This window comes from Carassius carassius, chromosome 45 (genome assembly GCF_963082965.1).
Source record: "Carassius carassius chromosome 45, fCarCar2.1, whole genome shotgun sequence".
Classification (NCBI taxonomy): Eukaryota; Metazoa; Chordata; class Actinopteri; order Cypriniformes; family Cyprinidae; genus Carassius; species Carassius carassius.
Window position 1 is genome coordinate 17485266 of NC_081799.1, and position 27054 is coordinate 17512319.

At 37.9% G+C, this 27054-nt stretch overlaps 2 protein-coding genes and 1 long non-coding RNA gene across 4 annotated transcripts in view; 2 read left to right on the top strand and 1 right to left on the bottom strand.

Annotated features, from left to right (window-relative positions):
• Positions 1-195: 195 nt before the first annotated feature.
• On the bottom strand, positions 196-3936 carry LOC132127331 (uncharacterized). The gene is made up of 2 exons (XR_009427514.1): positions 3798-3936; positions 196-636 (listed from the first exon to the last, which is right to left on the bottom strand). It is a non-coding gene; the product is annotated as an uncharacterized LOC132127331 (long non-coding RNA).
• Positions 518-6604, top strand: rad51c (RAD51 paralog C). The gene is made up of 9 exons (XM_059539136.1): positions 518-644; positions 3800-4043; positions 4174-4331; positions 4516-4649; positions 4761-4892; positions 5545-5611; positions 5693-5753; positions 6315-6375; positions 6466-6604. Exons 1-9 carry the CDS (start codon positions 527-529, stop codon positions 6577-6579), a joined length of 1089 nt encoding a protein of 362 aa, XP_059395119.1. The 5' UTR covers positions 518-526; the 3' UTR covers positions 6580-6604.
• A 3550-nt stretch (positions 6605-10154) lies between these two features.
• The window catches only part of ppm1e (protein phosphatase, Mg2+/Mn2+ dependent, 1E), a 51902-nt gene continuing 35002 nt past the window's right edge, over positions 10155-27054 (top strand). For both annotated transcript variants that reach the window (XM_059538597.1, XM_059538598.1), the window contains exon 1: positions 10155-10438. In XM_059538597.1, the coding sequence (XP_059394580.1) occupies positions 10257-10438 (182 nt within the window). In that variant the 5' untranslated portion in view covers positions 10155-10256. The remainder of the gene's footprint in view (positions 10439-27054) is intronic.

Here is a 27054-nt window from a genome sequence, read left to right on the forward strand (position 1 = left end):
GTGTTGAGAATGTTACTTGTAATAGGTTTATTAAAAGTAGTACAACTGATTACATTTAATTACTTTTTGATACTTTTGTAAATTTAGATTTTTACAGTAAAATTTATTTTGTAATTAAATTACGTTATATGTAACTAAGTTACTCCCCAACACTGCATCTTATATGCAATAAATAAACGGAATATAATCGTATACTAAAATGCGTCATTGACGTCGTCTTGGGACTTTTATTTTGAAGAGACTTTTCCACATTCCACTTCGTTTCTTGTTTTGGAGGGAGTATCAAAGGGGAAAAAATACATGGAGAAACAGAAGTCCTCATATCTTTATATTTTGATTTCATAAAACTATTCTTTCGATAGTAAATTCTTCAAAGAGTGATTTTAAGTGTATCCTCCCAAAGAAAGATATTTTCGAATGGCTAGAATTTGTTGTCATTTGTCCTAAACTGGCATAGAACCGACAACCGTGTGTAAAACGTATTTTCAGCTTGGTGCTCGTCCGTGTCAGTGTCAGTGTCAGTAAGATGCACAGGACTGTGCCCAGCCTCCCTTTGGCGCCTTCGGTGAAGGTGAAGCTCATCAACGCGGGTTTCCAAGTGGCGTCAGACTTGATTGACATGCGTCCTCTTCAGCTCTGCAAAGGTATTTATTTACCCAAGTTATGTTTGAATTTGAAAATAGCACAAAAGTACTTTTTCGTACCGCCTCAAAATGATCACATTTTTGGAGTCGGGGTTCAATCTTCAACTGGCTGGCAGGAGCCGCCACTGGCATGTCACGTGACCTGTCAGTGGGTGGCTGGCAGCTGCCAGTCTGATGCTGGCATGTCACGTGACCTGTCAGTGGCTGGCTAGTTGTCTGCCAGTCTGCCTTTGGCAAGTTTTAGAAACCATTGATTTTTGGCTGTTTTTGTGTTTTGTGTTCCACCCTCTCTAGCTCATTTATTATGCATCTGTTGATATGTTTTTGTTCTTTTGCATGATTGGTGTTTTAGACAATTTATCCCAATTGAAACAGTAAAATGGCCGTGATCAGACTGTCAGCTTAATGACGCTTTGCTGGACGGTCTATTCAGTCAGCCGCGGCTGAACTGCGGTTATAACGCGTTGCCTTACACTCTCGCTGCAATGAAATACACTGTTTTCTTATTATGAATGTAATCTCAGGCATCTCTTCTTTAGTATGATTGGTGTTTTGGGGACGATTATCCCGATTAAAACAGTAAAATGGCCGTGATCAGACTGTCAGCTTACTGACGCTTTGCTGGACGGTCTATTCAGTCAGCCGCGGCTGAACTGCGGTCATAACGCGTTGCCTGACACTCTCGCTGCAATGAAATACACTGTTTTCATATTATGAATGTAATCTCAGGCATCTCTTCTTTAGTATGATTGTTTTTTGGGGGACTATTATCCCAAATAATCCAGTAAAATGGCCGTGATCAGACTGTCAGTTTACTGACGCTTTGCTGGACGGTCTATTCAGTCAGCCGCGACTGAACTGCGGTCATAACGCGTTGCCTGACACTCTCGCTGCAATGAAATACACTGTTTTCTTATTATGAATGTAATCTCAGGCATTTCTTCTTTAGTATGATTGTTTTTTGGGGGACTATTATCCCAAATAATCCAGTAAAATGGCCGTGATCAGACTGTCAGCTTACTGACGCTTTGCTGGACGGTCTATTCAGTCAGCCGCGACTGAACTGCGGTTATAACGCGTTGCCTGACACTCTCGCTGCAATGAAATACACTGTTTTCTTATTATGAATGTAATCTCAGGCATCTCTTCTTTAGTATGATTTGTGTTTTGGGGACGATTATCCCGATTAAACCAGTAAAATGGCCGTGATCAGACTGTCAGCTTACTGACGCTTTGCTGGACGTAGGCTATAGGCTATACATCTATTCACAGTAGGCATAACGTGAATCTTTCTCTATTGTTCCCTAATGGCTAAACAATTTCACTAATTATATGATATACTAATATTGCGAACTACATATATTTTTAACTAATTAATTGAACTAAATATTTAGATAAACTTGTTTGTAACGTTACATGACGTGTGTGCCGGGATCTGACTGTTTTAATAGCCATACCCACCCGAGAAGCAAAGCGTCAGTAAGCTGACAGTCTGATCACGGCCATTAACTGGTTTAATTGGGATAACCGTCCCCAAAACATCAATCATACTAAATAACAGATGCATGAGATTACATTCATAAAAAGAAAACCGTGTTGTTAAAATATGTTCATTATGTCCTCAGTTGTATCAGAGAATGTCTAATGTTGTATGTAATGCTGTATATGTTTATGCCACAGGAGGGCACTAAAGTGTCAGCTATTAGAGGACCCATTTGCGTCATTAAGTTTGTCTCAGTTGAGTTGCCGTAGGCAATAGAGAAAAAATAATAACACTGAAGGCTAGCTGTCCGACCGTGAGACTGATGTGTCGGCAGCTAGAAAAATAAATATGCCAAGAACGGCTAAAGATTATCCATCTCTATCGTCCAGTCTTTTCCTCCAAATGCAACGCTAGCTGCAACTCAACTAGTGAATTTCCTTGCAGCGAGAGAGTCGGGCAACGACTCGACTGGATAGACCGTCCAGCAAAGCGTCAGTAAGCTGACAGTCTGATCACGGCCATTTTACTGGTTTAATCGGGATAATCGTCCCCAAAACACTAATCATACTAAAGAAGAGATGCCTGAGATTACATTCATAATAAGAAAACAGTGTATTTCATTGCAGCGAGAGTGTAAGGCAACGCGTTATGACCGCAGTTCAGCCGCGGCTGACTGAATAGACCGTCCATTAAAGCGTCAGTAAGCTGACAGTCTGATCACGGCCATTTTACTGTTTTAATCGGGATAATCGTCCCCAAAACACCAATCATACTAAAGAAGAGATGCCTGAGATTACATTCATAATAAGAAAACAGTGTATTTCATTGCAGCGAGAGTGTAAGGCAACGCGTTATAACCGCAGTTCAGCCGCGGCTGACTGAATAGACCGTCCAGCAAAGCGTCAGTAAGCTGACAGTCTGATCACGGCCATTTTACTGTTTTAATCGGGATAATCGTCCCCAAAACACCAATCATACTAAAGAAGAGATGCCTGAGATTACATTCATAATAAGAAAACAGTGTATTTCATTGCAGCGAGAGTGTAAGGCAACGCGTTATAACCGCAGTTCAGCCGCGGCTGACTGAATAGACCGTCCAGCAAAGCGTCAGTAAGCTGACAGTCTGATCACGGCCATTTTACTGTTTTAATCGGGATAATCGTCCCCAAAACACCAATCATACTAAAGAAGAGATGCCTGAGATTACATTCATAATAAGAAAACAGTGTATTTCATTGCAGCGAGAGTGTAAGGCAACGCGTTATAACCGCAGTTCAGCCGCGGCTGACTGAATAGACCGTCCAGCAAAGCGTCATTAAGCTGACAGTCTGATCACGGCCATTTTACTGTTTCAATTGGGATAAATTGTCTAAAACACCAATCATGCAAAAGAACAAAAACATATCAACAGATGCATAATAAATGAGCTAGAGAGGGTGGAACACAAAACACAAAAACAGCCAAAAATCAATGGTTTCTAAAACTTGCCAAAGGCAGACTGGCAGACAACTAGCCAGCCACTGACAGGTCACGTGACATGCCAGCATCAGACTGGCAGCTGCCAGCCACCCACTGACAGGTCACGTGACATGCCAGTGGCGGCTCCTGCCAGCCAGTTGAAGATTGAACCCCTACTGCATTTTTGTTATATCCGTGCTTGTTTCGTTCACAGAGGCAGGTATCTCACAGGAGGAGGCAGTGGAGGTGTTGCAGATGTTGAGGGATGATGGCCAGCCTCACCAGCAGAGAGCAGCAACAGAGAGCCTAACAGCTCTGGATCTCCTGCACCAGGAGCAGGCTCTGGGGAGCATTGTGACGTTCTGCTCAGCCCTGGATGATGCCCTCGGAGGGGGCGTGCCTGTGGGAAAGACCACTGAGATCTGCGGGGCCCCTGGTGTTGGAAAGACTCAACTGTGGTATGGAAGGAAATGGATTATAAAATGTATAGTGCATCTTAAAATCAACGTCTTGCTAATATGTGGCACATATATTTCAAAAAGTGCTATGAGCCCTAAAGTTAAATATTTTCCCTTTTTTCTTTTAAAGCATGCAGCTTGCTGTGGACGTGCAGATTCCTGTGTGCTTTGGAGGTCTGGGAGGAAAGGCACTGTATATAGACACAGAAGGGAGTTTCTTAGTGCAGCGGGTTGTTGATATGGCAGAGGCAGCCGTGCAGCACTGCACCCTCCTGGCAGAGGATACAGGTCTGATTTGAGTATTTAAGCTAAGTTTGGATATCTAAATATATGGTTAGAAAAAAAAATGCTTTATGAGCTCTCTAGGCCTAATATTGTTCAACTTTACCTGTAGTTTCATGCACATTTGAATTCATTTTTGAGACACAAAATGTATAATTGTAAAATAATCTGTCTTTGCTTTTCCTCTTAGAACAGAGACAGGCTTTAGAGGAATTTACTGTCGAGAAGATCCTCTCAAGTCTCTTCTTGGTGCGTTGCCATGACTATGTAGAGCTGTTAGCTGAGGTTTACCTCCTACCTGACTTCCTTTCTGAGCATCCCGAGGTGAAAATGAATAATGAGGACTGCTGCTAAGGACATCTCGTTCAGCAATGTGATATTACAGTACTGCTAATTACGTGCTTATAAATTATATGTTGTATCATCCAATCACAGGTGAGGTTGGTAGTGATTGACAGCATCGCCTTCCCATTCCGGCATGACTTTGAGGATCTTTCTCAGAGGACTCGTCTCCTAAATGGCCTTGCCCAGCAGCTCATCCAACTAGCAACAAAACATAGTTTAGCGGTACTCAGTAAATCTTACTACTGTAACAAAGAATAATGAATAGCAGACAAATCAATTTTTTTTTTTGTGCAGAATATTTATATTTGGTTAAATAAAAATATCTCATATTTAATAAAAAGTAATTTAATATTATATGTTTGTGTGTGTGTGTGTGTCAGGATGTTTGATTAGGATATATTTAATTGTTTTTGCAGAATACTCACATTTGGGTAAATTAATAAGAATTAAATAAAAATAATAATAATATTTGTTTAAAACTTAAACATGTTAAACTAGTTGCTAGGGCAATATTTTTCATTTTCATTTAATTTACCTTGTAATTTATTTAAAGTACCAAATAACTCAATTAAATTAAAAAAGTATAAACTGAAAAAAAAGTATAAAAATTATATAGACATAAAAACAACCAATAAAAATATCTACAAAACACAAAATGCAAAAGAAACTTTAAAATTGAAGTAAAAACTGAAATTATATAATTAAAATCTAATTTAAAATATTTACAAGAACTGTAATAGCATATCAATAATGCTAAAATACTAAAATAACGCTTATCTATCTATCTCTCTATGTTCATAAATAAAGAAATATATATATATATACATACACATTTTAATAGAAATAATTACATTTGGTTTCCATGTGGTCTTAGGTTGTTTTGACCAATCAGATGACGACAAGAGTTTCAAATGGCCAATCTAAGCTGGTTCCTGCATTAGGTAAGACGTAACAGATATTCATTCAGTGTATTTTCTTTTACATATTCATCAACATAATAACAATTAAAATTCACACTTCAGGTGAAAGTTGGGGTCATGCTGCGACGCAGAGGCTCATCCTGCACTGGGAGGGTCTGCGAAGGTAAACACAAACACTTTTAATTTGCTAAGTGTGTGGGAAGGTGTTTGTTTTTTCTGCTGGATTTAGTCTTTTAAGTTCACTCAACCTGACACAGCAAAAACTGGCTTTAAAAAATAGAAGCCAACATCTGTGGGGTTCTCAGCCAAATCTATTTTCTGGAGAGAGAGAGAGAGAGAGAGAGAGCGAGAGTATGTTGCATAAACTCTTTACCCTTCACCTCCGTGGGTGATGGAATGAATCACTTTATACAAGTAGCTTGCTTTGCCTTTTGTAGCCAGACCTGATTCATAATGCATTCTGCATACCTGCCAGTCTATTACTCTGTAGCAGCAGGCAGTACAGATGCACAGAGAGCATCTCCATCATGCTTTCTCGTCTCTTGCCATAAAGTTGAAGGTCTTCCCGCTGGCTGTACAGTTCAGCCTCCCTGCATTTGAATTGCCGCAGACCCTCTTGCTTTTTAAACCGAGCCGACAAGGTCAGAGAGGGAGAGAATGTGCACTGTAATGGAAAAAAAACAGGTCATTTTATGCATTTCTCCCCTGTTCACTCTGTGTTTAGGCTTGCCTCCCTGTACAAGTCTCCAAGTCAAATGGAAGCCACAATTCAATATCAAATCACAGTAAGTTTAACAGTGGGGAAGATATAAGGAAAATATACATGCATATATATTTCCTTACATTTCTCTCTATATATTTGTGATCTCACACAGGTCCAGGGTTTTAGGGATGCCCCAGATGAACCCAGACCTACTCCTGCTTCATCTGCAGTCTCATGTCCTTCAGGAAACCACAGCAAACGCCCTCGAATGGAGGATCTGTCTTGAGGATGTATTGCAGACCAGTTTGCTTCAAAACTCGAAATGTGCTGAGAGAAAAAGAAAGCTTCATAGCAGGAATGCACAGATATGTATATATTATATAAAAGCACAATTATGGAGGATTAGTTCTTGGATTATTATTGAATAAATTGCAGTATATATATATTTTTTTTTGTATTAGTGGATTAATAAGTGTATCCAATATTTCCCACCAGACAATCCGACAATGTTGCAATTCATGTGGAAACACTAAAAATGCACACCTATTCCAAAGTGACCGAAACTTTCCAACTTAAACTGGTTGATGGCCCAGGTTAAAGATCATATATTTATACAAATATTAAAAGCTATTCTTGGTGTTCATCATTCTCCAACACTTTACTTGGCTAATATTCTGTATATAATATATGCAAAATTGTATTTGTGCCACTTCAAGTGCTAGTGATTAGTCAAACTAATGGACAATCGGCAGTCGTTAATCATGTCACCTAATTCACATAAGCCCAGACTTTGTGCCATAATATGCAATTAACTCAATTTGTAATAGTGTATTGAATAATTTGGCCCTAATGAACCCAGTGAGAAGGTTTTGTTGTGTACATTGTGTTGCACAGGTCACATCAGAATGACTTTCTGCCATGATTTATGCGTGAGTGACAGTATAGAGATAAAGAGTTTACCGCTCACATTCACCTCCAAGTAACATTAATAACTTCAATATCAATATCAGTATATCATCCAGGTTCATTCACTCCCAGCGTATATGTGTGAGGTTCATCGCTCTAATTGAATTATACACTGGGAAGCCAGCATTACATCAGCACAAAGATAAAATATGAGCACTTCACCTCATATTTCCTTGGCTGGCAATGGATAGTTGAGACACCCGGCAGAAGAACGGACTTAAATGCTTTATGTTCATGTGGGAAGAAGGGGACATTGGGTACTTGATGTTTTTAACCTCTGTGTTAGACACATGAACAGATCATGATTGAAGAACTGCCTGCGACGGAGTGCTGGACTAATAGGATTACATCATTTGTCATGGCTGGTTTAAGATGGGTGACTGTCTGGATGTGTCCTAACAGGCTCTTGGCCTCAGGCTTTCTCAGGTGAGGAGGAAGGTACACTGGGTATTCCTACACTGCTGTGCAACTGTCATCCTGGGTCACTGCATCACACCTCGCTCTACCTTAAGACTTATAATTTTGAAGATGAATATGACAGGTTAGACTAGCTGACTACGAATACAGTTTCAGATTGCTCTATACAGGCAAGGCTACACTTTGTTGTTCTTTACAAATATGCACCATGGTAACCAGTTTAGAAATACAGTTGTCATTACTCACTTCAAAAGCTTTCATAATTGTTCTGTCATTTTCGTTACCTAGCAATAGCTGTGGTAACTATGATATTTTGCCAGGAACTGTGGTTACCCTACAATTTCGAAAAGATTAATAAGGTGTTAGATATTATCATAGACCCTCTGAGCTCTCTTTCTGTCATTTGAATTCCTCTTAAATAGCTGTAGTTGTCTAACCTTAATATGTTGTGTGAAAATACACCAGTACATTAATGAAAGGGTTAATTTTGCCATTTAAACGACCTAGCCAATCCCCCAGTTAAACGAACATGTTCTAAAACAAATAATCCTTCAAACTGTGTTAGAAGCTTTTAGATTGTTTCCTGTCATTTTAATGGTTAATGATAGTATCTGGCATTCCTCAGCTGAACTAACAATAGTGTGAACTCATTACAAATATGGGATCCCCATCCAGCAGTTAAAAATATTTGTAGGTGTTTTTTTTCTCTCAGCAGTAGCTGACTATATGTGCCTAACTATAATAGCCTATTTTGTTAGAAAATTAATTAGGCTGATGCATTCTTGAAAGGGTTAATTTTGCTTTAATAGGATCTAGCAGTCCTGGCTGAACTAACAAGGCATGTCCTAAAACCACAGTAAATATAGGATATCTTTTAAGCCATGTAAGAAGCTTTTATTTTTTTTCTGTCATTTTAATGTTAAGGGTTAAATATCTGGCAACCCACCGCTGAACTAAGCCTGGGAGCGGAACAGTTAATTCCCAGCGATGATGTGAAATCTACAACACTTGTTATTTTTAGCTTAAGCTCTGATGTCCTATATACAGGCACACAGAACATCACTTACCGAGTTTTCTCACTCATAAACATTTTCTCTAAGAGCTCTGTCGAAGTAAACCGTGGCCGTTTCGATTAAACGATTAAATGTAATTGTTTCATACGGCGTCTGAATCACAGTCTCTCAATAGATTAGGCTACTAGTATAATTGCCTAATTAGATTTTAATAATACCCTAATGTGCATCAAATTTCTGAGGACTAGCCACCATAGTTTCATAGTGACAGTTTTGAATACATTGATATTGGGGCCATTAAGAATACTCACTTGGCTAATTATTTTAGCATTGGCAGAAAAAGGTTATGATCCGTCTAAACAGCTAGATAACGTTGAAACTCACTCGAAATTGTGACAAATGAGGTCTTAAAAATGCCGACAAGTCCAAATCCAGCATTAAAAACGAAGCATATTCTGGTTACGTCACAGGGGTTTTGCAGACGTCATACTTTCACGCAGCAACGACATTAATGTGGCTTAGTGCGCGTATGACGGACCTGCGTCTACTGGAAATAATGTATATTTTCACACTATGACTGTTTTAAATATAGTCCGAAACGTGCCCGTAGCATACTTTTTCATGTTTTTTCCCCAGTATACATATCCTTTTTTTTGCTCATAAAAAAAATACAGAACACAACCCGTGCAAAAATGCCTAAATTACATACGAAATGTAAAAAGGTAAAATTACTAAATTATAAAAATACGAATGGGAAAACAAAACGAGGTTTTGGAATATCTATTATTTGAATTATTTAAGCTTTAATTACGTTTATAAAAATACAAAATGTATTAAAATAACTAGATTAGATTAAGATACTTTATATAAAACAGTTTTAACCTGTTAGCTCTGCAAAATAGTGTAACCACACATAGGCTATTTATGTGGTCAGTCAGTGAGTAGGATTTTATACTTCTAAAACCATGAAATGTCTAAATTTTCCCATTTATTTGTAAAATAAGTCACAAGTCACACCTATAACTGGTGTGAAACTACGGAGCTGTGGGTTTTCCCACAGGTCATAATTGTGACTTTTACAATACATACCATGATTTACATAAGACAGAAGAATCTGAATAATACATTAGTATTAGAAAGTTCAAAGTTATATGTATCAAGCATGATATATGACTGACGTTTCACCTGCTTCCATACAGCGCTTTGACATACAAGAATGAAAACACTCGTGTCACGTGACTATTTACACCATGTAAATGAAGCGTTCTGTGTAAAACAGGCTGCATCATCAGTTTAGACCCTTCAAAGTCAAAAGTAGACTACATTTCCGTCACAAATATATGGAATCAAATGGGTTAATTGTAAGGTTATTTCGCCCCCTCATCTCCATGCCCCGCCCCTGTTTGACGTCACGCACGTCTGTTGCGCGAATCCCTCTCCGTTCACACTAGCGCGCGCCCTCCCCAACTCGCGCGACTACGGAGTCGCTGCCTCCAGCCTGATTCAAAGTAGTGTAGACTTCTTGCCCGGCTCCAGCTGTCTCTAGTCTCTCCAGGAATGAGAAGCGATGGCCAGCTCTGCCAACGAGGAGAAAACATTCAAGAGATTCTTGGAGCTCTTCTTGCGGGAGATGAGGCCACCTCTCCAGGAGGACGTACCTCTACCGATGCGCCCCTTGACGGACCTGATCTCGGAGGACGAGGTGGAGGGGGAATGTCTCGACCTGTGTCTCCAGCACCTGTGTAAATAGTTAAGTACCGGTGCACCTTCGCGCTTCATTTGTTTCACTCACTCACTCGTGTAGCGGTTTTATACCGCGTGTTATACGGTATTAAGTTTGTAAACATTAAAGAGCTCAAGGGTAAAAACGTGAGGGACGAAGGACAAAAGGAAACTAATTCCTGCTCCGGTGTTCATGCAGCTGAAGTAACCTGCAGTTATCTGCGTGTTTGTGCATGAGAAGCACAATGTTACATTTCGTTTAGGGAACTTAACAGCTCAAAAATGTTCCGTACATTTCAACGTGCGTAAAGTTTAGGTCTGGCAACTTAAGACAAAAAATATGAGCGTTTTCAGATTGGTAATAGTTCATGTGCACCGCCAGGATATCGTCTACAGGTGTGACAATAATTTTATTATTTGTATTATTACTATATTGTTTCATGATACTATTGATATTATTAAAATGTTAGAAATAAAAGAAAAAATGACTATTACAGTCATTCTGATATGAAATACATTTATCATATAGGCTATTTTAGTACAAATACAAGCAGATTTTGCAGTTCATATTGTAGTCCATTTAATTTTTTTTACTGAATAGGCTACACCCTCCGTTCTCCAATGACCCCTGTAGTCCTCTGATGGGGTACGAGCTCCTGTATTCCCCACATTTACGCAGCGCTTCACTATAATAATTCTGACGCTACCATTTCCTTTGTGATAAATTGTTATCAATATGTTTTGATCTGACACGAGAGCATGCTTATCAGATTGTAATGTGAGCGAGCATACAGCATCCACGTCGTCTGTATCAAGTCGATGATATAACAGAGCACGACTGCTTTTGAATCCATGCATGTTTCATGCACACAGTTACCTTTTTCTCTCAAGATGTCGGCAGCTGTGTGTGCCATCGCCATATGCTGCGACACACCTGTCTATACATTCATCGCGAACAGCCTTGTCCTAGTGTAGTGAAGAGAGCAGTGTGGTCTCGCGGTGTTTTGGATTCTAGGCGAGATCTGTGGGAAGGGGTTACGTTTGATAAACAACGTCATTGGGTTGCTATAAATAGCCCAACCATGCAGAATCTTTATGAGCATTAAATACTCATACATACAAATCTAATGGCTGAAGTGATAAATGGCTGCGCAAATAGCTGCACACTTCCAGAATCAGGATATTTCTGCTGTGCTTTATTGATTTCTCACGTTTCATTTTTTTTAAGCATCGTCTGTATCCATTTTGTGACTCTAATGTATATTTTGCATATGTGGTTACTTTTTCCCGGCACGTGTTTCTCTAGAAGAGTAGAGAATATTCCGAGAATTGTTAGAAACTGAATATAATTTGAATATTCTGAATGTTGTCGGGCATTGATTATTAACTGAATATTTAGAATATAACTTGGAATGAATATTTTACAAAAATGTACACACGAAGTAATTATTGATTGATTAGACATTGATTATAATCTCAGTATTGTGCATTTTATTAGAGTGATATAAATTTGAATATTATTAGATATTAAATTTAAATATCCAAGATTTCATTCAACATTAATATGAATATTCTTAATATTATTGGACATGATAATCTGTGTACTATTAAATGCTGTTTATAAGAATATTAAGATTTGTGCTCAATCAATAGCTCCTTATTCGCACATGATGAGTATAACCTTTTGACCTCTAGTCAATTGTAATAACTGCAAAGCGTGTCTGTGATCTTAATCCCGTGTTAATCGGCCAAATTTGTGAAGTTAAAATTCCAAAAATTGCAAATTACCTAGAATATTTGTCTGAACTCATCCTGTGATAATATTAGTCCTGTGCGAATCGGCATCTCTGTGATTTGGCAGTGTTGTGTATTATTTTTTCAAGCTTTATGTTTCCTGTGTGCATTTTTAGTAGGGGTGCACGATAAATATCGGCCGATAATTAATGCGCATCTTGTCAGTAAAGCCTGCTCTCTAATCAGTGGTAAACTCCTTCAGGTGCGTGATTTCACATAGAGCAGCTGTTACTGCACAGAGCTGATGATAACTGACAAGCTGCGCAAATCCACGTTCATTATCAGTGTGGATTTGCGCAGCTTGTCAGTTAACAACGGCTCTGTTTTGATAGTATTTTGGGTGCTGGGTTATATCGCTATACACCGTACTACTATATCATTTGCCGAAGAGAAAGCTAAAAACAGTCAGTAGAGCAAAAACAAAAGAATGATCAGATGGAGATGGATGACATGTATAGCAGGAAGATTCTTCTGTTTACAATATATACTGTAATGTTACGCAAAGCCTACATAATATCCAGGAAACAAGTCAGTAAATTTGAGTAAAATCACAGGCTTTGCTTGTCCTGTGCAAATGCGCCATTCGAAATTCAGATGGGGGGGTTCTAAAGCACAAGAGGTCCTCAGATAATATTTGGATATGTCCTTTAATGCATTTGCTCAACCAGCTCATATTTGGACCAGCCTATACAGATCTACACTGTGTTTGTATCTGACAAACTCTGACCACCTCACAAAGAGGTTATTGTTTTCGGTGTTTGAATTTCATTCAAATGTCAGCAACAGGCTGCCACGGCCTGCTGTGGAGAATCCCTTTTGCTCTGGCACAAACAAACGCACAAATACAGTCTTTCTGGGGAATCACAGAGCTATTTCCCCATTCAGATTTTTGCAGTGCTCAATATACCAATTTCTGTGAAGACACTCCGATGTGAAGGTTTATTCTAGGCTACTGACCCTGACTAATATCTGATCCCCAGGAGAGTGTTATATGGTCATTTCGCCTGAGATGGATGAATGTCAACCATTTGTCTGACAGTGATCTTAAAGTGAAAAAGATTGATTTAACCCTTTGGTGCTGGAATGCGCAATTATTTTATTGTCAAACCACAGTTAGAGTGGTTTATATGCATTATTTCACACATTTATATTCCAGAGTAATGTATCATCTTCCATTTAGCCACATCAGTTTATTTTTGTTCTAAACGGAGGCTTGCTCACTTCGCATACTTTCAGGACTGAAGCTTCCGCTGCCTGCGTGGTGATTCAGCTGAACGTGTGATTATTTTGTCGCTGGGTTGAAGATCTAATAATAGTCCTAGGAGAAAAGTGGAGATCCCCTTTGTTCTGCTCCCTCTAGAGTGCGAGGAAAGGGTGGCTGCGTGTGTATGTTTGGAAAGCAGAAGAAGAAAAAGAGAAGTAAAAATTGATAGGGGAGGTTGGTGATGGCACGGTGAATAAGCTTAGTTACAAATCCAGAGCTCTGATGATGGTAGCAACCTACCAGTGGCATGACATTTCTGACTTAGGAAGAATGCAGGCTAACATTTAAATGATGTTTTAGTAACAAAAATCGGGAGGAGCGCGTCAGATACTTAGCCTAATCAACACAGGTGGACCACAATCAAGTAATCAATACAATAGTATAAATATCGCTGACTTAACTCTATCCATTGACGGCTTATCAGCATTCTTCCTCCACGTCATCTCCTCACTTCGAGTTCACTTTATAAATAGACGGGGAATGGGGGGTACTCTAGGTTCGGGCCATTCCCGAGCTCAGAGCCCTTCCCCGGACAGCACGCCAAATACGCATACCATACCTCAGCTAATTATATGTAAGCGTGAACTCGTGAATAAGAGCCAATATTGTTATATATTGTTCCTCAACAGTCTTTGCTTTGGCACCCAGATTTTTCATTGTACATATTTTAGGCTGTGTATTTTATTTAATTTAATTTTATTTCCCTGTAGCCACTCAATGATGGAATTCTAAGTAACATCACAGTCTAAATTCTATTTTTTATTTATTTTTTTTAAATTATTTTACCATGCAACCGGTCAATGATGGAATTCAAAGTAACATCACCGTCTAAATGTAATCACCGTATTTTTCGGACTATAAGTCGCACCTGAGTATAAGTCGCATTAGTCCAAAAATACATCATGATGAGGAAAAAAACATATACAAGTCGCACTGGACTATAAGTCGCATTTATTTAGAACCAAGAGAAACCATTACTCTCTACAGCCGCGAGAGGGCGCTCTATGTCTTCAGTGTAGACTACAGGAGCACTGAGCAGCATAGAGTGCCCTCTCGCGGCTGGAGACGGTAATGTTTTATATTGGTTCATTTCTCTTGGTTCATTTCTCTCGGTTCATGTCAAATTAATTTAGATAAACGAGTCGCACCTGACTATAAGTCGCAGGACCAGCCAAACTATGAAAAAAAGTGCGACTTATAGTCCGGAAAATACGGGTAATTTGTTTTTTTTTTTTACCATGCAACCACTCAATGATGGAATTCAAAGTATATTTAAAAAATATACTTAAAATATATTTTAAAATCTATATGGTTAGTGCTTATTATTATTTACATTTAGCATTTCCCCCCTTCCTTTCAGTCACTCAGTACAATACGAAATGCATAACAGCAGCATTTTCAGTGATATGCCGCATTTCATTTGGCAGTATGTTAATTAACTCCCTCTAAATTCAAAATCAAGTTAAACAGGAATACCCGTTCTATTTTAGTTGACATTAAACATGATGTTATCAGCGATGTTATCTAACAGCCTGGTTTAGTTGTTGTGCGCTGATAAATGGGGATGTGTGGTGAATGTGAGGCTAAAAATGGAGGTTGGGGAAGAGAGGTTGTTTCCTCCTCCTGTGGTGAGCAGGGCCTCCGAGCCCATGGGGAGTCCTGATAAACACTAATGGATAGAGGACCGCTCTCCTAAAGCTCATTAAACCCCCGTCTCTCACAGCTGTAAACCACACACATATGGACGACGTACACAAAACAGACACATACATGCATACCCACGCACAAAAGACGTGCGACAGACACACACAGCCCAAGGGAGCGGCTATGGTAATGAAACAAATGGCACACTACACCACACAGCTGTGTCATGAATGATAGAATCAATGATGGAGGAAATATCTGTTGCTGAGGGAAGGATTTGCATGTTGTAGCATCATGTGCGGCATTCACTCATCTGTGATGGCAGTAGTTTCCCCTATTTGTTTTTTTGTACTTTTTTTTATCATTAAGGATTGAATGTTTTGAGGAATGTAAGCTCGATGAGTCTGAAAAGACATTTAAACATTGAATCACATTGTATGCATATTAAGTAATGCACAGAAATAGGATCATAAACACCATTATAATATGGGATTTCACTGATAATCTTGCTTGTGTATATTTTTGGATTTGGAATGGATTCATGACCTATTTATGATATTTCTGTAGTGCTTTTTGGAGCTTGAAAGCCTTATTTTAATTTTTTTGTAAAAGCTTACAACATTTTGTTTGGTACAAATAATTTTAGTTTGAACTGTCTCTTTAACCGCCGTCCTCTCATAAATTCTTCATCATCAGTGTTTGATCAGCATCCGCATTGGATCTTCCTCTGATGTCTGGTCATGACAACATTGATCCAGCAATTAAGGAAAACAAATAGATGTGTCAGTGACAGTGTATTGTTTCCATGCGGAGCAGACAATGTATCTGTGGCCAGGTGTTGTCTAGATGAAGGGATACTATTTTTCATCTGGGTCAGTGTGGCCACGGGCGCCCTTGGCATGGCATTAGAGTATGGTCCCTCTTCAGACAGGCACTGACAGCAGCTGCGCTTCAGATGATCGCTGTAGCCCGTTCACCCAGCCCCCTCCCGCTCCGATCACATCCAGACTTTCTTTTGTAGAGCTATAATCAGATTTAGATTTATTTCAAGCTCCATAAAGCGTCTATTGTGTGCCATCGAAATATATATTTGTAAAAATAATTGTATTTGTTTTTATTTACATTTATCAATATCAAGCTGTTTACAATTTTAATCAAACTAATTACATGATATGTTGCTTTATTAATCACGGATGTTACTGTAAGGTACTATGTTGGTACCATATTGGTAATAATGAACTTTTTCTGGTAACACTTTACATTAAGGTCCCATTAGTTAATGTAAGTTAATGCATTATCTAATCTAAACTAACAATGAGTAATGCATTTGTTACAGTATTTAAAAAAATTGTTGTTGTTACTTAATAAAAATATAACTGTTCATTGTTAGTTTATTTAAGCTCAACTCAAGTCTATTAAATAATATTACCAGATGCAGCTTTTGATTTTAATAATAATTGTCTGCTCATGTTAAAATTGACATCAACTAATGCTGAAGCATTTTTCATTGTTAATTCATGTTAACTTATAAAGTTAATTAATGAGTCGTAAATAGTCAAAATGTTACCAATGTTTTTTTTTACATTTTGTTTTGGCTGATACTAAAAATGTAACCGTTAATTTTCCAAGTTTTTACATTGTTACATGTTTTTTTTTGTGTGTGTTTTTGAGATGCTCATAATTTAAAAACAGTATAAAATGTAACTTAAAATTTTGTCTTGCCTAAATACACTTGTAGCATTTAAAATAATTAGATTGTGTTTTGTTTTTTATCTATCTATCTATCTATCTATCTATCTATCTATCTATCTATCTATCTATCTATCTATCTATCTATCTATCTATCTATCTATCTATCTATCTATCTATCTCTCTGTCTGTCTGTCTGTCTGTCTGTCTGTCTGTCTGTCTGTCTGTCTGTCTGTCGCAATAATTTGTACTTATTGCTCTATGTCTGCAGATTGTAATTTTTGTCTGTTTTGTCATTTTTAGGACTCCTTGAACATGTCCATATCCTAAAGATTAAAAGTAGTTTTTGAAGAGTAGTAACCCAAGAACGCACATTCTGTATGCATTCGGCAAGCAAAGTATGTAGAGTACATCACTTGTCCTTTGCACGCTCTGAAGTGCTCAGAATACCATCAGATCCTTGCAACATTTGAAACCCCTGCGGCTCGCCTATTTCCTGTAATAGAATTTCATTTCTGAGTAATCGCTTGCAGCTGAAACCACAAAACACAGTGAGGAATATTTGATCAATAAATCAATCCAGCTCATTGCCTCCCCTAGGCCTCTAGGCCTGTGTGTTCATCTCCACTGTGATCAGACCTGACACTTAAGAGAAGCGAGTGTGGCTCCCCTCAGCTTGTTTTCATTTCAGCTGACGGTAGAATGAACTAGCCTCCGCTTCGACAGTCTATATGGACAAATTTAGAACTGCACTGGGACAAACAAGGCCGACAGCAGTGGCCAAGGAGAGAGAGTGAGAGAGATGCTCCTCAAGGATTCACAAATCATTACTTATAAACCACCATTGGCATCCGTAGCCGTTATTTGCACTTCTGAATGATGTTTTCTGGGCCAGATATTAATTAGGACTCGACTTAAGGTCTTCTCTCTTTTTCGTTTTTCCCTAAATGTGCCTCTTGGGAGGTCAGGAGTGGATAAGAGAGAGCTGAAGACCAGATTGTCTTGTCTTTTTTTCCCTGTTAAGAGATCTGGGTGCTTCATCTCAAAGGGGACAGTGTGTACAAATGCCAAAGCTGTCCGTAAAACTGTAGGCTTGAAGCATTTTGAGAGCAAAAGCTACCATTGTGCGTTGTGATTCCATTGTGCATGTTATTTCAGATCTGCCTCTGAACTCTCTTTCCAGATTGGGGTTAGTATAATGTGCTTTAATACGTGTTTTCTTGGATTTCTCATTGCATCAACAAGCTTTTATCGGTCCATCACAAAAAAAAAAAAAAAAAAAAGCACCTGTGCCAGGTTATGTAAGCCTTGGATCACAAAAACCTGAGCATTTATAGCATTGTGCAACATTCTCCTGACCATAAAGCTGCCAGCAGCATCTCCCTCACAGGTCCTCCAAGGTTGTATCTTCCTGCCTGTTTTTCATTTGTTTAAAAGAGGTCTGTCACCTCCTCTCAAACTGCTGGCTGGCTAATTGAATGGAAATATGATTGATTCCCCGCTTCTCTGCAGTTGTTGAGCAATTAAGCTGAGTGGGTTGGACGGGGGCTCGTTTTCATTCTGTTTGGTGCTGGCATGCCCAGGTGCGTCGTGTAGTTCGCTGCACTTTCAAAAGGCAAAGTTCACCCTTTAAGAATAGTAGTGGGTTTCAAATAGCAAAGCTTTGAAACCTTTAATCAGGTATGGCATTTGGTAGAATCACTTTGGTGTCATTATGTTCTTTTCAAGAATGAAATTTCAACTAGTTGTCCAACAACTAACTAGTTTTTTGGTGACATTTAGATTTTTTCGTTTTGTTGTGTAGTATATTTATGTTTTGATTAGTGTCCTGACATTGAGATAAAACACTCCTAGGAACTAAGTTAGTTTAGAGATGGACGATATATATCGGCAGCTTATATAGCTCTCTCTATCTTTATAGATTTATTTATTTTTTAAGTAGGTTGGTTGACCAATAATGGATATTTAATTGTTTCTGCAATCTTGCCTAGATAATAGCAGAAACTTAAAGGAATGGTGATAGTTTATGATAGGAAAATTCAACTCTTTAAAAGCTTTTCAAGAGCACATATTGGCATTAGTTACTGGATTAGTTACTATAGCAGATTTTTGAGTTTGTTCAAACAAACCAATATCCCAGAGTACAGTACACTGACTGAACTGCTATGAAGAGAGAACTGAAGATGAACACCGAGCCAAGCCAGATAATGAATGAACGATTGACTCTATTGACTCGTAGTATATATTTACAACATCCTTCATTTGTTTATCAACCTTAAAATATTAAAAGAACATTTTCCAGTTCGTATTTAGATATTTACATTTTTATGTCTATTTAAAAAAAAAAATATTTTTAAAAGGATAGCTGTAAATTATGGCAAAAATGTAACCCTTTAGGAGCAACTGTCTCTTAAATAGCTTTTTTCATTTTAAAAGCATTTTAAAATCTTTAATTTTGTGCATTATAGTGTTGCGATGCCTAAACTTTTCTTTATAAAATTTGTGTTTTGCATTCTACCATGAGCATCACAAAGGGGGCTTTTAAAAAGACTCGAGACCTCTGAATTCTGTTTCATTTTGTTGCCCACTTTTTAAGTAAATGCCTTCTATAAACATCATGAATGATCATGTGATCCTAATTTTTACAATGTTTCTTTAAAGGGATAGTTCACCCAAAAAATGAAAATTCTGTTATTAATTACTCACCCTCATGAGCTTCGTTAATCTTCGGAACATAAAGATATTTATGATGAAGTCTGAGAGCTTTCTGACCCTACATAGACCGCAATGCAACTGACACTTTTAAGGCTCAGAAAGGTAATAAGAAAATCGTTAAAATAGTCCATGTGACATCAGTGGTTCAACCTTAATTTTATGAAGTACACAAAAAAAAAAAAAAAAAAAAAAAACATTATTCAACTATTTCTGCTCTTCTGCACAAAAAGTATTCTCCTACAGTAGGTTGAACCATTAGTAGTGTTTCCACTGTCGAGCTTAAACCGGGCGTGGGCCAGGGCCAGTCACGTTTCCACTGTAACTTCCGGGGCTTGATCGTGCCTCGCCGGGGCTTCCTCTGGGCCAACGGCCAGGGTTTTTTGGCCCGATGAAACCCTTGGGCCAAAGCGGGCCAGCTGGGGCTAGAGGAGTGGTTATGAACAAAGGCGGAGTTTCTCCGCGTCTGGAGAGCGTCTGCGCTGCAGATCATTACAGAAAGATAACAGCTATAACACCAGCATTAAAGACTTTTTTAAATAAATTGAGATCAAAACTCACTCTTAGTTAGCAGCGAGTGATTGAAATAACTTGATCCGATGTGGATTATAATCACTAAACAAGGCAGAAATATTTATATGCGATGTAAAAGACTATGCTCGACAAACATTAACGTTACCATGGTAACCATGGTAAATGCAACCACTTGGAGAAATCAGACGTCAGCTTCTTATTCTCTATCATAATCGTCTAATTATTTAGTAATTTATATTATCTGTTTTAAGTCTCGTCTCGAGAGTTTAGCTCCACGTAGCCTATCATAAAAATATAATAATGTTTTATGTTCGGGAGCTTTTATAAAAATAGACACATTATCATTCATTCTAAATGTGACGTATAGGCGACTGTGGCTACAAATAAGTAGAAACAGACTCGACTGAATAAGCAGGCTTAAAAATAAATAAATAAAATATAAATAAATGTTTTTCTGTGTGATTAATTTTGAGTCCTGATAAATTAATTCATTATGATCAATCACTTATTCTATAGTAAAACATCGATGCTTTTGAATTTGAATATATAACAAAGCATGCAAACAAACGGCAGCTTTTATCATGTTCGTGTGTGATCGCGCATGTTCCAGTGACTTATTTCTTAGTTTTCTGATAACTGCTCTTTGTCGGTGAAATGATGGGGTTGCGTTAACGTTGTTCCTGAGAGGCATGTAAAGGGCTTGTTTTAGTGACGCGCAGCGGAGATTCAGGCTCGAATATGGAAACCCTGCGCTATTCTGGCGTCGGTGCTACTGGCCCAAGGCTATTAGCCCCGGCTGGCCCGCTTTAAGCCCTGGCTCGCACTGGCCAGACAGTGGAAATGCGGCTATTGATGTTACATGGACTATCAATATTCTTACTACCTTCCTGGGCCTTGAATGTGGTATAAATGTAATGAAGCATGGAAGGTCTTGTGGGCTTGGGATGAAATGAGGGTGAGTAATTAATGACAGAATTTTCATTTTTGGGTGAACTATCCCTTTAAGACTGATCAGTCATATAGACATTCAGGCAAGCAGTGTTTCTTATGCCCAAAGCAAGATTTGTATCTTTATCCTTAAGTATGTTCCCCTCGCCTCTCTCTCTCTCTTCTTCTTCGACTCTATATTGTGCTGACCAGTCCTCCGAGCAGGGCTCTCCTGGGATGGAAAACTACTTGCTGTGGTCATCCCTTAATCATCAGGCCTGCCCCAGCGCTGCACTTCTTGCCCTTCCTCCAGCGTCACCAGACCAGTGCAGCGCCACATGGCTTGGCCTTATCAATACCCTTTTTAGCACAGGATCCCCCCAGCACTGTCTTCCCTCAGGTCTGGTTCTGCAATAAAGGGCTTTGTTTATTTAGCCCTCCAGTGGAGACACCATTCATTTAACACTCTCAGAGATCTGCAGGATCTAAATCGTCCCATTGCAATATCGTTGAGGTCAGAAGTGATAGTCATGCACACAGTGTTCACATTATCTTGATGTATGATGAAAGACACCAGTGTTCAATAAATAATGCAATTTATTAATAATAATAACAACAAACCAAGTAATATATGTGCTTTTAGGGGTCTTGATACAATATAGTTTGTAGTTCATTTTATGGTCACCGATGATAGCCAAATAATTTGACTATAAGAAAAAGTAGCATTGCACAAAAGCCCTAAACAGTTCAACATATGCTAGATATTTGAGTAATGTCACTTCTTAAATAACAGAGATCTATGAGAATTAGCTCAAATAATTTTCAGTATTTTCCACAGTAAGTTTATTTAATTTTTTTTATTTATTGTCTCAAGCAAAGTTCCTGAAGGCTTCTTCTCAGAGTTTCTTGCTTATACATGTACAAACGTGTTAGTATTCAGCATAGAAATCCAAATTAAGCTGATAGATTGTTGCGTTTCTTCTTGGTATTCTGTCAAGTAAGATGCATCACATGCTTTTCAAGTTCTAGATTTTCTGTTAATGCTAATGAGACACTTAAATGAACTATAATCAGTTTTATTTTAGTATCATTATATACTATTGTATTTATTAATATGTTGAATTAGCTTTTATTTTTATATTTTCAGTTTTCATTTTAGTTTTAGTTGAGTAATTAAATAGTAAGTTTAATTTGAGATTTTAGTCTTTTTTGTTTTTAATAATTGTAGTACTTCAACTTGTTTTAAGTTTTTCCTTCTAAAATGTGTATTTTATTTCATTTTTTTTTTTTTGCTTTATTTTGGTTAGAAAAAAGGGTTTTAATAGTTTTAGTTCTAGTTAGAAGTTTTGCATACATTCTGTGGTTTTGCATTTGTAAAAATAAAAAATGTTGAAGGAGTTTGTTTTGTGCTGAGATGCAGTCTTTAAATTGCTTTTTAAATGCCATTTTTGTTAAGCAATATGCCAAAAACTGTAGGCACATTTAATCTCTCTTAATCCTGACACTTGATGTCTCCAATCTGGCTTTGAAAAATTAGTTTCCCTTTTCCCACTTTTGCCTTCTCTTCTCTGCTTTGATTGCATTTTCCTCTCCAACTGTTTTACTTTAGGTTCTGTCCAGACCTGCAAATGCTGTAGTTTTGTGGCAATATTTAATTGCGATGGCAAACATAATTTTTGGTGATTGTATCAAGAATCTTTTTGAACAAGTTCACTCCAAATCTAAAAGTTATTTTTATTATGAAGCTAGCAGTTGAGCTTTTGAATTGAATTGAATTGGAGACTAAGGTTTTGCTGCATAACATATAGTCCCTGAAGTGTTTGACAGGTTATTTTCTCTATTATACAGACCCAACTGGGTATTTCTTCTGGTCTAGATCTAGATCAGATGCACCTGTTGTCCTGTAATGCTGTAATGTTTAACCATAAGTTAAACCTCATTTACTTCAGTATGGATATGGATCACTGCCCTGAGAAAAGTGTGCTGGTTTCATTTAACAACCTCTGAAGGTGACCTTATAAAGGACAGGAAAAGTGGACTAGCTGGAGTGGATGACCCAATACAGCATGCTGGTGTGTGTGTGTGTGTGTATATATGTGTATCCTCTCCCTTGATCATTACTCTCTACCTATAGTCCCTGGGCTGTAGAACTGGGGCTGTGTGGAGGCAGAGCAGTAATGTGACCTACATTACACTGCTTCCCTGGATCTGGAGCTCTTCAGCTCTTTACAGACATGCCATATTCATATTCATAATCCGTTGGAAGCCTAATGGTTAAACATGGGAATGATTCATTGGCATACAAATGATTTAGACTGGTTTTTGTTTTTTTCCCCACAATAATTTTGGTTCAAATCACTTCAGTGTCATTTTGATACATGTATACCTTAAAGGGATAGTTCACCCAAAAATGAAAATTCTGTCATCATTTACTCTCCCACAAGTTGTTATCTGTCATCTGTCAGCATTTACTCTTTTTCCCAAACCTGTGTGACTTTTTTTCTACTGTGAAAAACAAAAGAAGATATTTAGAAGAATTTTGGTAATGAAGCAGTTTTGGTTACCATTTTATGGGCCAAACCACCAAAAAATAAGAAATAGTAATACGGTATTAAAAATGCTCACCAAGCATACAAATATAGTAAAAACACTAATATTGTGAGATATTATTACAATAAAAAATATTTATTTTAATATATTGTGTTATTCAGTGTCACATGATCCTTCAGAAATCTTTCTAATGTGCTAATTTGGTGCACAATAAAGATTTTCTATTAATATCAATGTTTGGAACTGATGTGCTGCTTAATATTTTTTGTGTAAATTGTTTTTTTGTTTTTTTTTAATTCTCTTGAGAATTCTTTGATGAATAGAATGTTTAGAAGAGCAGCATTCATTTGAAATTGATTATATATATATTTTTTGTACCTTAAAATTGCCTTTACTGCTATTTATTTTTCAGAAAAAAAATCTTACCAACCCAAAACTTTTGAAGAGTAGTGCATGTCTGCATTTTTGTTAGAACTTCTGAGGTGTATGTATTAAACCTTTTTGGGAGCACTTGCATATTACTCTTCCCTATATATATATATATTTAAATTTCACATCACAATCACATTATATATATATATATATATATATATATATATATATATATGTGATTGTGATGTGAAATTTTATGGCATTTTTATATTCCTTTAAAATTCCCTTATTTGCATTCCAGATATAAAGTGCACAAATGCAAGTAGAATTATTCCATTTGTAAGTGTCTTAAAGTGTGACTATGGCCCCCAGCCTCTGTTAAGCGGTGGCATTGTCAGTGCAGTTTTGGGTCATGACATTGACTTAGTTTCAGTTGAAGGAAGGTCAAAAGACCCCTGAGTGACATATTTCAGTTTCCAAGTTGCAGCATGTTTGCAGCTTACATGTCCATGGCTCTACTTGTCTTTAGATAGCTAATCCAATCTACTGTCAGGTTATGTAACACTAGCACATCAGTTTGTTACCATACTGTGTGTATATGAATACTCTATACTGTATTCAAATTGCTTTAAGGTGGTCTTTTTAGGTTTATTGCATCAGGATGATGTATGCAAATGCACTAATAAGCAACTTGTTGATTAAAGGTTTAGGTCAAATCCTCCTTGGTGAGACAGGCTGCATTATTAGGACTGTTTTGACTACGTCCCTGATAGATGTTGCCACACTGAACATAAGCAACTTGACATATATTATGCTGTTTGTTTAGATTAATTATCATCGGTGAAAGAATGCAAATGTCATGTCATATGTTAAATGTCATGGACTTTGTTCCATGTTTGTTGTCATTTACTCCCCTTCATGTTGATCCAAACCTGCGTGACTTTCTTTCTTCTGTGGAGAATAAAAAATTCTTTTCTCAGTGGTTTTTGCTTATGAAAGTCAAAATGGTGCAAAAACTGTCAAAACATTCCTCAGATTATTTTTGCTTGGATGAAAGAATGACCTGAGGGCAAGCAAATGATGACAGAGTTTTCATTTTGTTAAACTATCACTTTAACTTTTAGGATGGCACCACCTCAGCCACCTAAACCCAGGTAAACTCCGTATTATGTATGATGGAAGAAACTCAAAAAAGAAAAGTTTAACTTCACATCTGGGTCAGGACGTGATAGAAATTTTGTGGACATCATGATCCAGTTCTGGCCCATCAAACCCACTTTAGTCAAGCAGCTTAGTGTCTGGTGTTTGGTGTACTATGATAGTGGCTCCTGCCACCAATGAGAAAATCTGCATTATTGACGCCACTGGCATCTACATATTTAATACACTGGCCCCGCTGTTGACTTTCCAGGCTAACGCTCTGCTTGTACACAAAGCCTAGAGCCCCCGCCTCCCTGCCGAGAGACATTCTGCTGCCTGCTTGCCACCCCCTCAGACTAAACGACCCCCTGCATCGCTTCAAGACTTATTGCATTTGAACATTAATTTCAGTCCAGGCCCTTGTATTGCTGTGTGTGTGTGTGTGTGTGTGTTTCACTGTCTCAGCTTGATACCATGAAGCCCATCGACAGATCGAATTTAGAGACATGTTGGTCTTCATGCATGGACAGTAACTCATAGCAATTTCACAGTGGATGTAGGCTGCCATTATTACTAATACATGCATTAAATTTGTTTGTTTTTTTACTACAAGAACGTAATTCCAATTACTAAACATTTGGGGTTGGTATAATTTATATATATATATATATATATATATATATATATATATATATATATATATATATATATATATATATATTAGGGGTGTAGCGGTACGCAAAAATCACGGTTCGGTACGTAACTCGGTTTTAAAGTCACGGTTCGGTTCATTTTCGGTACAGTAAGGGAAAGAAATGCAAGCATTAAACTGCAGGTTGTTTATTACTATAAACTTTTTTCAACAATTTGTTTACACTTTTTTTAAAATACTTTTTAATAAAATATATATAAAATAAAAAAAGAATAAGAAATAAAATACTGCTGCAAAGTTCTCCACTAAATAAAATACTCTCAGTCTCAAACCAATATCATATAATAAAATATAATGACAAATATAAATAAATAACTATGATTACAGTGCAGCATTACCAATCCCAGCTTGTAGACCTGCTCATATTTAAAAAATATATATATATATAACTTTTCCAAAGTGTAAAGTGCAGCATCACCAGTTTCAGTTTTAAGACCTGCTCAGATTTCGTTATTGCGTTGGACCGATCAGAATTAAGAGCAAAGGTCTGTTTAAATGCCGACGGAGGTTCTTTTGAATTACAATCGTTTTTTTCCTAGTTGTAGTGGTGTTTACACTCGTGTGATGCCTTTTGAAAACCTTAGGCCGGTGACACACTGGCATATTGCACCTGTCAAACATAGTCTATTTTGCCGTCAATACTGTTGACAGTGTCCTTTATCAGTAGGCTTTATATTTATGCTCAACATGAAGTATAGATATTGTTGTCGTGAAGACAAGATCCTGGTCTGTCGGCGGTCTCCCTCTATGTCACCTACAGTAGCTGCAGTGCACCAGCGCCGCGTCAGGCACGATTCTGATGTGTAAAGACACAGAAAACGCGAGGCAGCTGTCACGAAACTGACACGCAGCAGAAACGCACGCTCACGCCACGCAGCCAGTGTGTCACCGGCCTTAGAATCAGCTGCAGGGCGGGATTTGCGCCGAACGCAGAGACTTCCGCCACTTAATGTTCATTTGGAAACACGAAAATGTATCTATGTTCCGCATACAAAATATTGCATTCGGTCATTCGTTACACACGTGCACCGTACCGAAAGCCCTGTACCCGCTGCTTTGCTTACATCAGTAACCAAGTAAAAACACTGAATTTCCACTGTTCCGTAAGCTCCACCTGCTGTCAGAGAGTGAATTAGCATTTTCATTCAGCCTGTCTGCTGTTTTTGTTTCTAGCTAAACAGCTCTCCCAGAACAGGTTTAAATAAAACTGCGATCCATGGTTACAAAAATCTAGATCTTTCAGTATCAGTTTTCAATGAGCAATCTTTACAATCTTTGAAGACGTAAGTTAGTTACCGCATGTCT